At 37.9% G+C, this 15,468-nt stretch overlaps 1 protein-coding gene across 2 annotated transcripts in view; it reads right to left on the bottom strand.

Annotated features, from left to right (window-relative positions):
• Nucleotides 1-933: 933 nt before the first annotated feature.
• The window catches only part of syt14a (synaptotagmin XIVa), a 146,499-nt gene continuing 131,964 nt past the window's right edge, over nucleotides 934-15,468 (bottom strand). The window contains exons 8-9 of one of the 2 annotated variants that reach the window (XM_060830879.1): nucleotides 8,239-8,295; nucleotides 934-1,247 (exon numbers count right to left, since the gene is read on the bottom strand). In XM_060830879.1, the coding sequence (XP_060686862.1) occupies nucleotides 934-1,247; nucleotides 8,239-8,295 (371 nt within the window). The remainder of the gene's footprint in view (nucleotides 1,248-8,238; nucleotides 8,296-15,468) is intronic. The other variant, XM_060830880.1, reaches the window with a different exon arrangement.

Below are 15,468 nucleotides of genomic sequence, written 5' to 3'. Positions count from 1 at the left end.
TGATCAGAGATATTGGAGAAATTAATACTCATGCTCCCTATCAGTAATGTACCATCCTGCATTCAAATAGAAATTTATATGCTTTGGTGACCAAATATAATGCTATTATATGGACATGAGTTAAGAGGCTGATCAAAACACCAGCCATAGGGCACAACTAAGAATCTTTCAGCTTTCAATCCAGTGAGTACTAAAGGCACCTCCATATATCTAATTATTCTGGTGAGTTATTACTTTGCATTATTTAAATTCATCAAATAAATAATAGAGAAATCTAATTTCACTATAATTAATAATTGTGGCCAGTTGGCTTACATGGAGCTTTTGACATTGTTCCTGTGCTTGCTTCTTGTGATACTGGAGTTTGCTGTAATGATTTGAATGCAATAGCTTCCTATCACAAAGTATGCAAGAGGCAGCTACAAGAAATCAAAGAGCAACTCACTTCAACATATAAAAACAGATTCCAACAGTGGTGGCTCAACAAATAAAGTGTGAACAGAATTCCTTACTTTGGAAATTCACTACCACACCCTTTAACAGTAAAATTGCTAAGCTCGTGCCTCACCAAAATAATTTGTTATAATATGGTTTTTGACTATTAATCACTATCTTTCTGCATTTCCTCAACTAATGACTTAAATATTACAGACCATATTGTTTGGGCTTTTCAAACAATATAATTTTTCTCTAATTCTCTAAAAACTGTTATTCCTCACCTTATGTGTTGCACTGATAGTAAATGATACACATTATACAGGAAATTGTGTTCCCTCACATTTTCCATAAAGTCATTACTTTCCAGCATTATCATGAACTGAGCCAAAAATGAGGCAATTGTCGTATTCTGCAACCACTAGTTTGGTTAAGAAAGTCTGAAAGACATTGTTTCGAACCCTGAGCCAAAGCCCACTGCAATATACAAAGTATTCATTAGGATTCTAATAATGAATGCCACCGACAAACTTGCTGTCCTTTCGATTCCTTCATTTCAGTCCAATGATTCAGCTCTTCCTCGCCTGAGCTGTTGAGGCCAAGTGAAATCCAGCCAATCATTTCCTTGCGTTTCATGCTCCGTTTGTTATACACAGACAGTATGAGTGTCACATCGGAGAGTTGAAATAGTGCTACCTGAAAAATGAATGTTTCTTTGTACACAGGATTTGGTTGGCCTCGACGAATGGACGTCTTACATTTGGACATCTCCTGACCCATAGAATTCAGCAGTGTTAACTTGACATATGTGTCTGGAAAAGCAATATGGTTTAAAAGAAGTTAGAAAATACTCTTTTTGTAATCACTATATTGCTATCAATGTCAAACACTTAGCAAGCTTCCACTAGCCACAACACTTTGTAAGCATACTAATCTCTGTAACAGAGTATACAATACATAGAAGAAATGAAAAGGTATGCCTAAAAGATAGCAGAGGTGATGAAATGAATAAGGAACAAGGATCAACAGGGAGCACAAAGAATGCCATCAAAACAATTTGAAATGGGATGGACATTAATTATAGCAACAGCTGGAATAACAATCTCTCCATTTTATTTTGGTTTTTGTTTAAATTCTGAAGTAACTAGCAACAGTAACGCAGAAAATGAATTTGTTATATGAAAATATTTGTTTGAATCTTGAATCTTGGTGAATCTAATTGTGGGCCATAACCCTTCCTTTCAGTAATTTGTTTTAATTTTTTTCATTCTGTACTAACCAAGGTGAAGTTTGACAGTGTTCAGATTTATTAATTTTTTTTGTCAAAAGTCGTAAATCATTAGGTATTCACAGGTTATATTATTCTGTACATAACTCTCTTTTCCTAGTCCAACAACATATTGGTCAGCCCAAACTTCAGAAGAATCATGTGGAATTTTCATTTATGATGGCTTTTCTCATGAGCAGGTAATTATTATGTTATGTTTCATAAAAGAGGACAAATCTGACCTTTTAAACATAATTTTGAGTATATTGCCCAGAAGTCACATGACTGTCATTGTTAATTGTCAGCCAGAAAGCAGAAAAACTGGTATGATACCTCAACAGTAATTTCAAAGGAAGATATTTAGAACTTGACTAACCTCAGACAACACAATGGGTCTTTAAAGGTCTGAGAATTTAAAGCTTCTGAGACAAACAGGAAACTGGAAGACCCTTACAAGGAACATATTTAACTCTATAGTGTGGAAAGAGCTTCGTCAAAGTTAGCACTGTAGACATCCTAAGTTTTGATTTGGAGAAGATCCGAGAACAAAAGAACACCAAGGAGAACATAAACAGAAAACCATCAGAGTGAGATGTTCAACCAAACAGACTTCCAAGGAACAGGTTTTCATAAATCAACAATAGTTTTGCTGAAAAGAGTCCTGGCAATTTTCAAATATTGTATCCATGGAAGTAGTGAGGATCAGAAAGCCTTCTTTCTCTCAAAGTCTGTTTCCCCTACTAAACTCATCTCTGTGAACAAACTCTATCCATATTCAACTACAGTTCCTACAATAGCTATTGAGTTCTGAATTCAAGTTTTCAAACCTTTCACGTTGGAAAGAGAAATCTTCAAGGTCTACGACAATAACAGAGGGATCTTATTCTCATCCATATCTACTTTTAATTGTTGTGTTTGTATTCTATCTAAAAGCTGTATTTTTGTTAGTAACTTTCATGAATAGTTGTGTAATAATCTAACCTTTGATCTCTTTTAAGGCTAAAGCTGCACTATTATTTTTAAATTGGAATACCATTAGACCATAAGACAAAGGAGTGGAAGTAAGGCCATTCGGCCCATGGAGTCCACTCCACCATTCAATCATGGCTGATGGGCATTTCAATGCCATTTACCCACACTCTCCCCAGAGCCCTTAATTCCTTGCAAGATCAAGAAGTTATCAATCTCTGCCTTGAAGACATTTCCCTGCGCCTCCATGGTAATGAATTCCACAGGCCCACCATTCTCTGGCTGAAGAAATATCTCCTCATTTCCATTCTAAATTAATCCTAAGGCTGAGCCCACAGGTCCTAGTAACCCCGTCTAATGGAAACAAATTCCCAGTGTCCACCCTTTCTAAGCCATGCATTATCTTGTAAATTTCAATTAAATCTCCCCTCAACATTCTAAACTCTAATGAATACAATCCCAGGATCCTCAGCCGATCACTGTATGTTAGGTCTACCATTCCAGGGATCATCCGTGTGAATCTATGCTGGACACGTTCCAGTGCCAGTATGTCCTTTCTGAGGTGTGGAGCCCAAAATTGGACACAGTATTCTAAAACTGGGGCCTAACTAGAGCTTTATAAACCTTTATAAAGTCTAGACCTTCATAAAGTCTCAGTAGCACATCACTGCTTTTACATTCCAACCCTCTTGAGATAAATGACAACATTACATTTGCTGTCTTAACCACGGACTCAATCTGTAAGTCAACTTTAGAGAATCCTGAACTAGCACTCCCAGATCCCTTTGTACTTTGGCTTTATGAATTTTCTCACCTTTTAGAAAATAGTCCATGCCTGTATTCTTTTTTCAAGACCTCACATTTGCTCAGGTTGAATTTCATCAGCCATTTCTTGGACCACTCACTAAACTGTCTAAATCATTCTGCAGCCTCCCCGCCTCCTCAGAACTACCTGCCTGTCCACCTATGTACAAACAAAAAGGGTCTAAATGCAAAATCTAAATTCACATTCATGGATAATGATGTAGCCATGAGATCTTCCTGAGTGAGATAACCAGTATAGCTTCAATTATTCTTGATTTTCAAATCATGTATTTGCTCTGGTCCATTACCGATGCTGTATTTTTAAAAAATTCATTCATGGGATATGGGAGCCGCTAGCTGGCCAGCATTTATTACTAGCTCCTAGTTGCCCTTCAGGAGGTGCTAATGAGCTGCCTTCATTAACTGCTGCAGTCCTGTGCTCTAGGTTGACTCACAATGTTGTTAGGGAGGGAACTCAAGATTTTGACCCAGTGTTAGTGAAGGAACAACAAAATATTTCCAAGGCACGATGGTGAGTGGCTTGGAGGGGAACTCGCAGGTGTGGTGCCCTTGTCCTTCTAGATGGAAGCAGTTGCGGATTTGGAAGGTGCTGTCTAAAGATCTTTGATGAATTTCTGCAGTGCATCTTGAAGCTAGTACACACTACTGCTACTGAGTGTTGGTAATAGAGGGAATAAATGTTAGTGGATATGATACCAGTCAAGTGAGCTGCTCTTCCTGATGATGTCAAGCTTTGAATGTTGTTGGAGCTGCACCCTCCAGGCAAATTCCATCACACTCTTGTGTCTTGTAGATGTTGGATAGGCTTTGGGGAGCGAGGAAGTGAGTTATTCAACACAGTATTCCTCGCTCCTGACCTGATCTTGTAGTGTTTGTACTTATATGACGTGTCCAGTTGAACATCTTGTCCAAAGGTAACCTCCAGAATGTTTACGGGGAGGGGGAGGGGGTGGGGGAGGTCCAGTGATGGTAACATCATTAAATGGGGCAGTGGTCAGATTGCCTGGCATTTGTGTGGCTTAAATATTACTTGCCACTTGTCACACCAAGCCTGAGTATTGTTCAGACCTTGTTGCATTTGAAATGGATTGTTTCAGTATCTGATGAGTCGCAAATGGTGAAAAACATTATGCAATCATCAGCAAACAGCCCCACTTCTGATCTTATGATCAAGGGAAGATCATTGATGAAACAACTGAAGATGGTTGGCCCTAGAACATTACGCGAGAAAGTGAGGACTGCAGATGCTGGAGATCAGCATTGAAAGTGTGTTGCTGGGAAAGCACAGCATCCGAGGAGCAGGAGAATTGACGTTTCGGGCATAAGGAACGCTGAAGGACACTACCTACAACACTAGGACACTAAAACTGCTTAGTTGACTTCATGCAGAACTATTAGTAGCAATGAACCTATACTGGATTTAAAAACAACTCCCAGAATTAAAAAGATGATGTGCTAATATAAGATGCACACTAGTGTGTTGCTTAAAAAAAACATTTATTTTCTCTTTAATACTCAAGCATAGTATTATGCCAAAATTACTAAGATGAATATTTACATTGTCCCAACTCTTCATAATTTTAATAGATCCTCATCTGTACCTTTTAGAAGATAAATAACAACTAAATGAAAAAGTAGGTTTCTTTTCTCAATATATATACATTATGCTAAATTGTTTTACTGCAAGTCTGGACAGGTCAACAGTTATATTGATGGAGAAAACCTTTTTGTTTGTCTGACTTGAAGGAGTTTGCTATCTTCTTAAGTTGATTTTCAGAAAGTGGGCAGTGTTCATTTGACACAGCCACAGTTTATATGGGGGGAGCTGGTAGATACAACTCAAAATTCTAACTGATCCTGTATATTTCCCACCTGGTGAATTACATTAACATTATCCATTGCTATCAATTTTTGTGATAACTGATTCATCCAATTTTTTGATAATTTTGTTTAAAGTTCCAAATTTTATATTTGAAATATCACTTGTTACTAAAGGTAATTTGTTAATCATATTTACCCCACATGATTCAAGCATAAAACACAACAAACCAGATCACTTTATTTCTATGAAATCTTGATCTAAGCCCAGATTTTGCAGTTAATGAGGAAGTCACACTGTTCAGCTAACTCAAAGAAAGCAATCCACCAAGATCTACAACCTACCCCTTGGTCAAGGTAAGTGTGAGTATGATGCCAAGTGAAGTATAGTCATCAAGCAAGGTAAGTAGTCAATCAAATTTAAATGCTGTCATCAGAAAGTTAAAAAAGCCAATCAAATTAAAGTAATGTTACAGACAACAAACCAAAAGTAAAATACAATGATTATCATTGATGTGATGATGCTGCTCCTTTAAGTTGGTTATATTGTCCTAGTTTTTTGTTTCAGAAGGTTGTAAAAATACTGGTTCCAAAAAGTTTGGCCTTGGATGGGTTTTAGGGCCGATTTGATGATAGTCAACAGATACTGCCTCATGGAAAAGCCTTTCAAGTTTGAAAAAAAAACACTTGTACAATGAAAGGGGAGTGGCCACGTCTCCCAGCTCAGCTTTCCTCTGGTTTGGTTTGGTCTGGATATTCACGGAAAGCAGTCAGGTAGCTGTGAAGTTGCTGAGACCAAAGAAGCAGGTCCATGCTGAACCTCTCTCTCTCTGACTTCTCTCCTGTAAGACTCTATGTTTGATTTTACCCTCTGTGCCAAGCGGTGTTTATGGGGATTGTTGCAAATATTTGGAACAGCATCATTAAATTGGGATAATCTGTTGGTTTTTCGAATAGGTTAAGTTATTCGGTATTCTGTTCTCTTTTCTTTGTGTTTCATTCGGTAATCTTATAAATAAATTCAGTTTTGTTTCAAACTAAATGGTTTGACAAGCTGCATCACTCCAGAATTCTCTGCATTACACCTGCTTGAAATAACCAGCCAACTTAAGGTCTGGGCTACTTGCTTGAAATGTTTTGAGGGGTCTGGCCTGGTCTATAAAAAACATTTTTAAGTTTTTACAGATGCTTTGTTTTCTATCTTAACTCTTGTGTATGTTCCAATACTTTATTATGCTTTCTATAATATTTAATTAAATAGAAAACATGTAGTTTAAAATTATGTGGAACATAATTTTATCATTTTATCATTATGGCAAAATGTGACATTCCTTAAATGTAAAATCAATATTTCCGGGGCCAGAGACATTTTCAGCAATAATTAGGAATTTAGTATATCATCAAATGAAAGTTACACCTTATTCTACCAGATACATCCTTTCAAAAATTTTGCAGAAAGATTGAAATCATAAAAAGGCAAGTCGTCTTCAATTCAGTGATCTCTAATTAATTGAAGTCTGTGGTGCTTCAACAGCACATCCTATGAAAAATCATAATGTCACTGCCAGCAACTTCTGGATTTTTGTGTTTAACTGTGCTTGTGCTGACTCCAGAAATTACTGACACTATCAGAAAAATAATTGTGGTGAACATGATAATTTTGCCATCATAATGACTAAAATTGAATCCAATACTTAAGTACAAAATCTGCATCTAAACCTGAGAGATTTCTGATTCTGAATTTTCAAAGCATGAAATAAGATCGAATTGGATAGCGAAGGTGGTGTTTGGTGTGCTTTCCTTTATTGGACATACAATTGAGTACAGGAGTTGAGGGGTCATGGTGTTATGTTGCGGCTGTACAGGACATTGGTTAGGCCGCTGTTGGAATATTGCATGCAATTCTAGTCTCCTTCCTATTGGAAGGATGTTGTGAAACTTGAAAGGGTTCAGAAAAGATTTACAGGGATGTCGCCAGAGTTGGAGGATTTGAGCTATTGGGAGAGGCTGAATAGGTTGTTTTCCCTGGAGTGTCGGAGGCTGAGGGTGACCTTACAAAGGTTTATAAAATCATGAAGGGCATGAATAGGATAAATAGACAAGATCTTTTCCTTGGGTGGAGGAGTCCAGAACTAGAGGGCATAGGTTTAGGGTGTCAGGGGAAAAATTTAAAAGGGACCTAAAGGGCACCATTTTCATGCAGTGTGAGATGTGTGTATGGAATGAGCTGCCACAGAAAGTGGTGGAGGCTGGTACAATTACAACATTTAAAAGACATCTGGATGAGTATATGAAGAGAAAGGGTTTAGAGGGATATGCTGGCAAATGGGACTAGATTAGGTTAGGATATCTGGTCGGCATGGATGAGTTGGACCCAAGTTGTTTCCATGCTGTATATTTCTATGACTGTAACTGTCAAACATCACCCACAATGAGCAGTACATTATTCAAATAGTATTGATTATATGTGCAACAGCATTAATTATTCCTATTTTGTTTGAACAACTATTAAAGTGTTAAATTATTTGTTGAGTAATAATTAGGGAATAAATGTCAATTATCTTTATCATATATTCATTAAAACCCTGATCAAAGCATTGAATTGTTTGGTAAAGCAGATATCAGAATTCGGTAGCTCTTTTGTTTTTAATTTCACAACACCTCACATCTCATACTTCCAATATCCACATACAGTAATGACAGATAGAACATTATACCTATTCTGAATGACCTTTACCATAGCCCTGTTCCATATAAGGAGAGATGGTTAGTTCCAGCAGTATAATTTATCCTGATCACAGAAAATAACATTAGATAAAAGTCTCTTAAAGCCAGCACGAATGGTGGACAGCTTCACTGCTGGCAAGTTTCTTTCACATGAAAGAGACAAGAGCCACTAATAGCAATCCTGTACTGCAACTCACCTCGGATTATATAAACCTGCCCACCTATCAAGTGTTTTAGACAACAGAACAGTCCATCTGACAACAGGGGGTGGAAAGCAGTAAAAGAAATAATGGCCAGATGTCAATAGTTGGGTGAGAAAGGGTCATAGGTCAAAAGTTAAAACGAGGAACACTGTTTACTACAGTGGTAAAAGTACAAGAGCTTTAACAGGTTAGTAACAAGAAAAGGTTCAATAGAGAGGATTATTAGGTCTCTGACGCAATAACTCAATTTCTCATTATTATGCCACAAAAGTGCATGTTTACAATCCTTTTAAAAAACTAATCACTTTGCAATTTCAGCATATTACTATTCCTTTCCTCTTCATGAACAAAAAAATCAAAGGTCCTTGTTTCCCTTGTACTGCATAGTGACATTGCATTGCCCACTTTATTGACCACTGTGTCTGGAATTTATTAAGTTTGTCACAAAATCAACTAAATTTGTGAATTGCAATACAACAAATATAACATGCAAGCAAAATCTTATCTGTAAAAAGGTAAGGTAGGACTTCAAATGCCACTTGAAGTAGGTTAACAAGTCCTTTTAAGAGATATACATTTTCAGAATGAATTTCTTGCCAAGTGTAGTTTGTTCATAGTCAAAGTAATTGTGCAACAACTACAAATCTCACAAGCAGTAAGAAAATATTACTAACTTTTGTTTCTTTTTCACCTCTGGTCATGAAATATAAACTGTTAAAAAAAAAACCAATCCAACAAAATAGATTTCAAAAAAAGTTATTTAAAATGCATGACTAATAAAACTGTTGCAGTAACAGATTTTGATCGAATTTAAGTTAAATGTGCAATTGTAGAGAAATGTTACATATTTAGCAAGAACATTGTTGCACTTCCACTATTTTTAATGTGATAATTGATTTAAAAAATTACCTATAGTCTAGTGCACGTAACTGTATAATTACAAATTCTTGCAGTTTTTCATCTGAGTGCCAGTAATAACGTGAAATCAATGTTATTGTGAAAAGCAAACAGTTTCAAAACTTCTGTTGATTTACCAAAACTCTTATTATTTTTAAATTTGTCTGATAAGTTATTTCTGGAATTGTTGCAGAAAAATCCAATCACATACAAAATAAATGGCAATTTATAGATACAAAAACCATTTTTATATGATCAGAGCAAAGATTTACGAAAAATCAACAAATGTAATAATACAGATCAAATACCAAGTCACCAAAATGGTATTGCTCAGCTACTCAAAGCGCATTTTGCGATTAATGCTTCGGTCACATGGAAATTGGGTGTTTTAATAAGCTTAGAAATAACACTGTGATCAAGATTCTAGCCCTAACTTTGTAATCAATCACAGTGAACAATGCTATTGTAGCCTCAGGATTGTGTGCCTGATTTTTCATGTTCAAACCAAACATGCACTTTATTGTTTTGGGGCACCCATCATTTTTATTAGCTCAAATTTACCAGTGCAAATAATTACCAGCAAACCTTCATGAAGCTTTGGTAAAAATAATGGTAAAATGGCTCAGTGGTTACCACTGCTGCCTCAGAGCACCAGGGACCCACAGTCGATTCCAGTTCATCTGTGTGGGTTTCCTCCAGGCACTCCGGTTTCCTCCCACAATCCAAAGATGTGCAGGTTAGTTGAATTGGCTATGCCAAATTGCTGACAGTGTTCTGGGAAGTGTAGGTTAGGTACATTAGTCAGGGGTAAATGTAGAAGTAGTAGGGGAGTAGGTCTGGATGGGTTACTCTTCAGAGGGTCGGTGTGGACTTGTTGGGCCGAAGGGCCTGTTTCCACACTTAGGGATTCAATGAATGTTTAAGAATGACTAGGTTTCACTGTGGCAACACCATAGTATTTGAGTGCTTGAAAAATACTTGCACAAAAAAAAACAATTTTGTTTCCCATTTAATGCAAAGCTATTGAAAAACAAAAATAAGTGTTTGTGTTTGGAATTTAAACTTTCATAATATATTTTATAATTTGATAGAAAATGCTTGCAATATGTTTTGAGTGGAAATGTTTAGAAGTCACATTTTTAAATGTAAGATTGAAAAGCATGTGAAGGATCCAAAAATGTATGTAGGTTGATCATAAGAACAATTGCATTTGAAGGCTTATGCAACTAAATAAAGTTGTACAAAGTTAATTTAGTTTTAATAATTATGCAACAGAATTGAAAGAAAAATAGTAATTTAGTATAAACAGTCTTAATTGAAATTCTCCAGAACTGTTTAATAATGTGGGTTATGAAAGTGGTGAAAATACAAAACTTTTAGGCAAACTACTCTGACTGGAGATCAGGAGGGGGAATTGTGCTGAATTATACAATATTAGTACGAGGTTGACATGTGACTTCATAGAAGTCTATAAAACAATGACAGACATAGATAGAGTTAATAGTATTTGTCTTTTCCCTAGGATGGGGAATTTCAAAACTAGTGGGCACATTTTTAAGGTGAGAGGAGAGAGATTTTAAAAGGGGCAAATCTTTTACATGAAGAGTGGCTTGCGCATGGAATGAACTTTCTGATGAAGTGGTGGGTGTGGATGCAATTACAATGTTTGAAAGACATTTGGATAAGCACATGAATAGGAAAGGTTTGGAGAGATAATGGTCAGGAGCAGGCAGGACTAGTTTAGTTTGGGATTATGTTCAGCATGGACTGGTTGGATTGAAGGGTCTGTTTCAATGCTGTATGACTGTATGACCCTACTGAACTGTAAACTGCTTGGTATACTATTGAAAGAAATGTAAGTTGGACCATTAATTATATTTTTCCAAGATTTGCCTTTAATTTTACTTTATTTATTTGGTCATAATGTTCAACTTTATCAAAGTGTAACTACAGGTAATGTTTGTAGTATGAATAAGGACTACAAAGTCTGTTTGACACACAAGATTAGAATTTATTGTTGGAATCAATAGTGGATGATCTATTTTTATTTTGTTTTTATGTGTTTAAATGTGTTTTATTTGTTCATTCATCAGATGTTAGTTTTGTTGGCATGGCCAGCATTTATGGCCCATTTCTAGTTGCCTTTGAGAAGGTTATGGTAAGCTGCTCCCGTTCATTTTCTTTAAAAAGACCCAAAATGCCCATGGAAAGGAATTTCAGGATTTTGACCCAGAAACACTGAAGGTATGGCAATGCATTTATAAGTCAGGATGGTTTGCAGCTAGGAGGGGAACTTGCAGGTGGACGTGTTCCCATGCATCTGCCACCCTTGTCCTTCCAGCTTGCAGCTGTCATACATTTGGAAGTGCTGTCTCAGGAGTCTTGGTGAATTTCCATGGTGCATTTTGTACATGGTACACATTGAAGCTACTGAACATCAGTGGTGGAAGGAGTGAATGTTTGTAGAATATGCTGTTGTGTCCTAGATGATGTTTAGCTTCTGGTGTTGTTGGCACTGCACCCAACCAGGCAAGTGGGCAATATTCAATCACACTTCCAATTTGTACCTTATAGATGGTGGATAGGATCTGGGGAATCAAAGGATGAACTACTCGCTATAAGATTCCTAGCCTCTGACCTGCCACAGGATTTATATGATTAGTCCAGTTTAATTTCTGGTCAATGATAACTCACAGAATATAGATAGTAAGGGATTCCATTATGGTAATGTTATTGAATGTCAAGGGATGATGGTTAGATACTCTAATAATGGAGATGATCATTGTGGCGTGAATGTTACCTGCCACTTGTCAGCCCAAACCTAAATACTGTCCAGGTCTAGCTGCTTTTGGACACTGTTTCAATCATGAGGAGTCATAAATGGTACTGAACACTGTGCAATTATTAGTGAACATACCCACTTCTGACCTTAAGGTGGAAGGGAGATAATTGATAAAGCAGCTGAAGGTAGTTTGGCCCAGAACACACACTGAGGAACTCCAGCACAGCATCCTGGAACTGAAATGACTGACCTCCACCAACCACTACTATCTTCCTTTCTGTCAGATATGACTCCAACCAGTGGAGATTCTCAATTTTGCTTAAGCTCCTTGAAGCTGTGTCTGGTCAAAAGTAGGTTTGATGTTAAGAGAAATCACCCTCATCTAACCTCTGGAATTAATGTCCATGTTTGAACCAAGGCCATCAAAACTGGGTACACTGGCAGAATCCAAACTGACCATCCGTAAGCAGGTCATTGCTAAGCAAGTGCTGCTTGGTCACACTGTTGATGGCACATTCCATTGTTTTACTAATGATTCAGAGTAGACTTATGGGGTGGTAATTGGTTGGGTTGAATTTATTCTGGTTTTTGTGTACACGATATATCTGGGCAATTTTACACATTTTTGAGTAGATATTTATGTTGTAATTGTACTGGAACAGCTTCACGAGGGGCATGGGAAGTTCTGGAGCATACAACTACAGCATTATTGCTGCAATGCTGTCAGGAACAAAAATGCAGTTGCTCAGGATTCCGCTCATGGTGAGCAGCACACCAACCAAACACCAACTGTGGAATTCATATGGACTGTGGAGGCCCAAGCAGTCAGAAAGGAAATTAAGAGAGAATGCTGGTTGGGTCCCATAGCCTTTGCAATATCCAGTGGCTCTAGCTCCTTCTGGATACTACATGGAGTAAATTAAATAGTTGAAGACTGGCATCTAAAATGCTAGGGAACTCTGAAGGAGGCCAAGATGGATCATCTACTCGGTACTTCTAGATGAAGATCGTTGCAAGTGCTTCAGACTTATCTTTTGAATTAATTTGTTGGACTCCTTCAACATTGAGGAGGGGGATATTTCTGGAATCTCCTCCTTCAGTAAGTTGTTTAATTGTCCATCATTCATGAGTGGATGTGGCTGGACTGCAGAGTGTAGATATGGTCTATTGGTTGTGAAATTGCTTAGTACTGAATATCACTTGCTGCATGCTGTTTGGTGTGCAAGAAATCTGTTTTGTAGCTTCACCAGGTGGCTATGTCATTCTTAGGTATGCCTGCTGTTGCTCCTGGTATGCCCTCTTTCACTCTCCATTGAACCAGGGTTGATACTCTGGCTTGATGTTAATTATGGAATGCAAGATATGCCAGGTCATAAAATTGCAGATTATGTTTGAGTAGAATCATGCTACTGCTGACAACACACTGTGCTTCAAGGGTGCCTAGTCTTGAGTTGCTAGATATGTTTGAGGTCGATCCCATTTAGCATGATTGACTCCTACTGATACTATCATGGACAGACATACCTGCTGCAGGCAGATGGGTAAGGATATGATCAAGTATGGTTTTGCCTCAACATCTTCTACAGATGCAGTATAGTAGCTAGGTCAGTTATGGTGCTGCCATCACTCTTGCTGATGGACATTAAAGTTCCCCTTTCTCCAAGTGGTATTGAACATGGAGGGGTCCTGGTTTATCAGCCAAAGGAGGCAGTACGCAGTAATCAACAGGAGTCCCTTGCCCATGATTGAGCTGATGCTATCAGACTTCATGGGGTTTACACTTAATATTGAGGACTCTGAGGGCAACTCTCTCCTGATAATATACTACTGTACCACCACATCTGTCCAACTGGTGGGTCAGGTGATATCTACGGATGGTGATGGTGCCGTCCATGACATTGGCATGCAGTATGATGTGTGTTACGTCTATTGTACGTTATTTTAATAGAACATAGGTCATTTAAAGTTAGGTAACATCAGTGGTAGTTTCTAGTCTATAAAGGATATTTTTCACAAGCCTGAGTGTTAGAGCCCAGATTTTCTGGCAGCCAGATAGTTGTTTCTGCAGTGTAAATAGAAGTTGTATGTCAAGACCCTGTGGACACCCCAACTTGGCAGACTCTGACGGAATAGCTCAGGAAATTGAAGATTCTGATGGGCAATTCTCTACACCTGGCACCCTCTGAAAGAATCCACTTGCACTGGAGAATTTGGAGAATTCCATTGCAGCTAATAGTTACACAGGAAAAATTAGAAAATTTAAAACTTAGTCAAGTCCTTGAGTAACTATTAAACTGAAACCTCAATCCACCACACATACCCCAACTGCACCTCACCCTGACTCCTTATACTGGCCCACAATTTATGGACCTGATACCTCCCCATTCCTCCTGGGACCTGATTCCATCCCCTGAAACCACCTCCTCCCCACTCCACTGGGACACAGCAACCCTCCTGATAGGTGGGACTCAACATCACCCCACCCCAGGACCTAACACTATGGTGAACCTCTCAAAACTGATGCTGCATCTGCAGACCTCCCCCAGTGCTACACTCAACACTCACGCCCAGATCTGACAGCTCTCCCTACCTCTCCCCATCCATCCCCACCAGAACCTGATACTGCACGTTCCCTTGCTGCTGGAACTCACAGCTCCCCACTTCCCCGCTGCTGCACTCGACAACCCTTCTCCTCTCTGTCACATTAAGGACCCAGCAGCCTCTACTTTACAGGACATGACATTCCCCATTCCTACTGAATCTAATACCACTTCCACCCACCCTGAACACTCAATCACAACTTCACACCTTGCACCTGACTTACCTGGCAGCCTAATCTACAAGAACACAATGAGATTTAAGGTTACTCTACATTTCTGCAGGAGCCCTAATTGGAATCAACTATTCAAAACACACAGCCCTTTCTCCACATAAAAGAAGTTGGGTGGAATAGCAATCTGGTTATCATTGTCATTCGGCAGAAAATCCAGTTCTAATTTACAAATGGATTTTGCATTAAGGTCTTCACAAGCACAAAGTGTCATTATAAATCCAATAGCAACCTAAAGATGATTTGTATGTATATACAAATGTAATTGAGTATTTAACTTTTTACTTTATTGGCTCAATTAAATATAGGAATATATCTCCACTTTTGATACATCTGCAAACAAGTCAGGTACAAGACAATTTGTTACAGATATATTCCTTCCACTCAGCCCCCATATTGTATCTTCAGTGCAGATACATAAGAGCATCCACTATTGGACCATTCTAATGGACTAAAAATACCAATTAGTGATGTGTCACTAATGGCGTGTGTCAGTGATTTGCATTTAACTGCAAATCATATTAAGCAAATTGTTTATTTTAGGATTACTAACATGCAGCATAAAGCAAGAATTTTCATCCCATCAGTCTAAATTGTAAACTTAAGTCTTAAAAGCAAAAGAGGGCAGTTTTAAAGCAAGACAGTTAATAAATTCATTCTATGCCAGGCACATTTATATGAATCAAATATAATTCAACTTGTAATCTGAAACTTA

This window comes from Hemiscyllium ocellatum, chromosome 10 (genome assembly GCF_020745735.1).
Source record: "Hemiscyllium ocellatum isolate sHemOce1 chromosome 10, sHemOce1.pat.X.cur, whole genome shotgun sequence".
Taxonomy (NCBI): Eukaryota; Metazoa; Chordata; class Chondrichthyes; order Orectolobiformes; family Hemiscylliidae; genus Hemiscyllium; species Hemiscyllium ocellatum.
The sequence above is the reverse complement of the archived record's forward strand: the minus strand, read 5'-3'. Positions and strand labels throughout refer to the sequence as shown.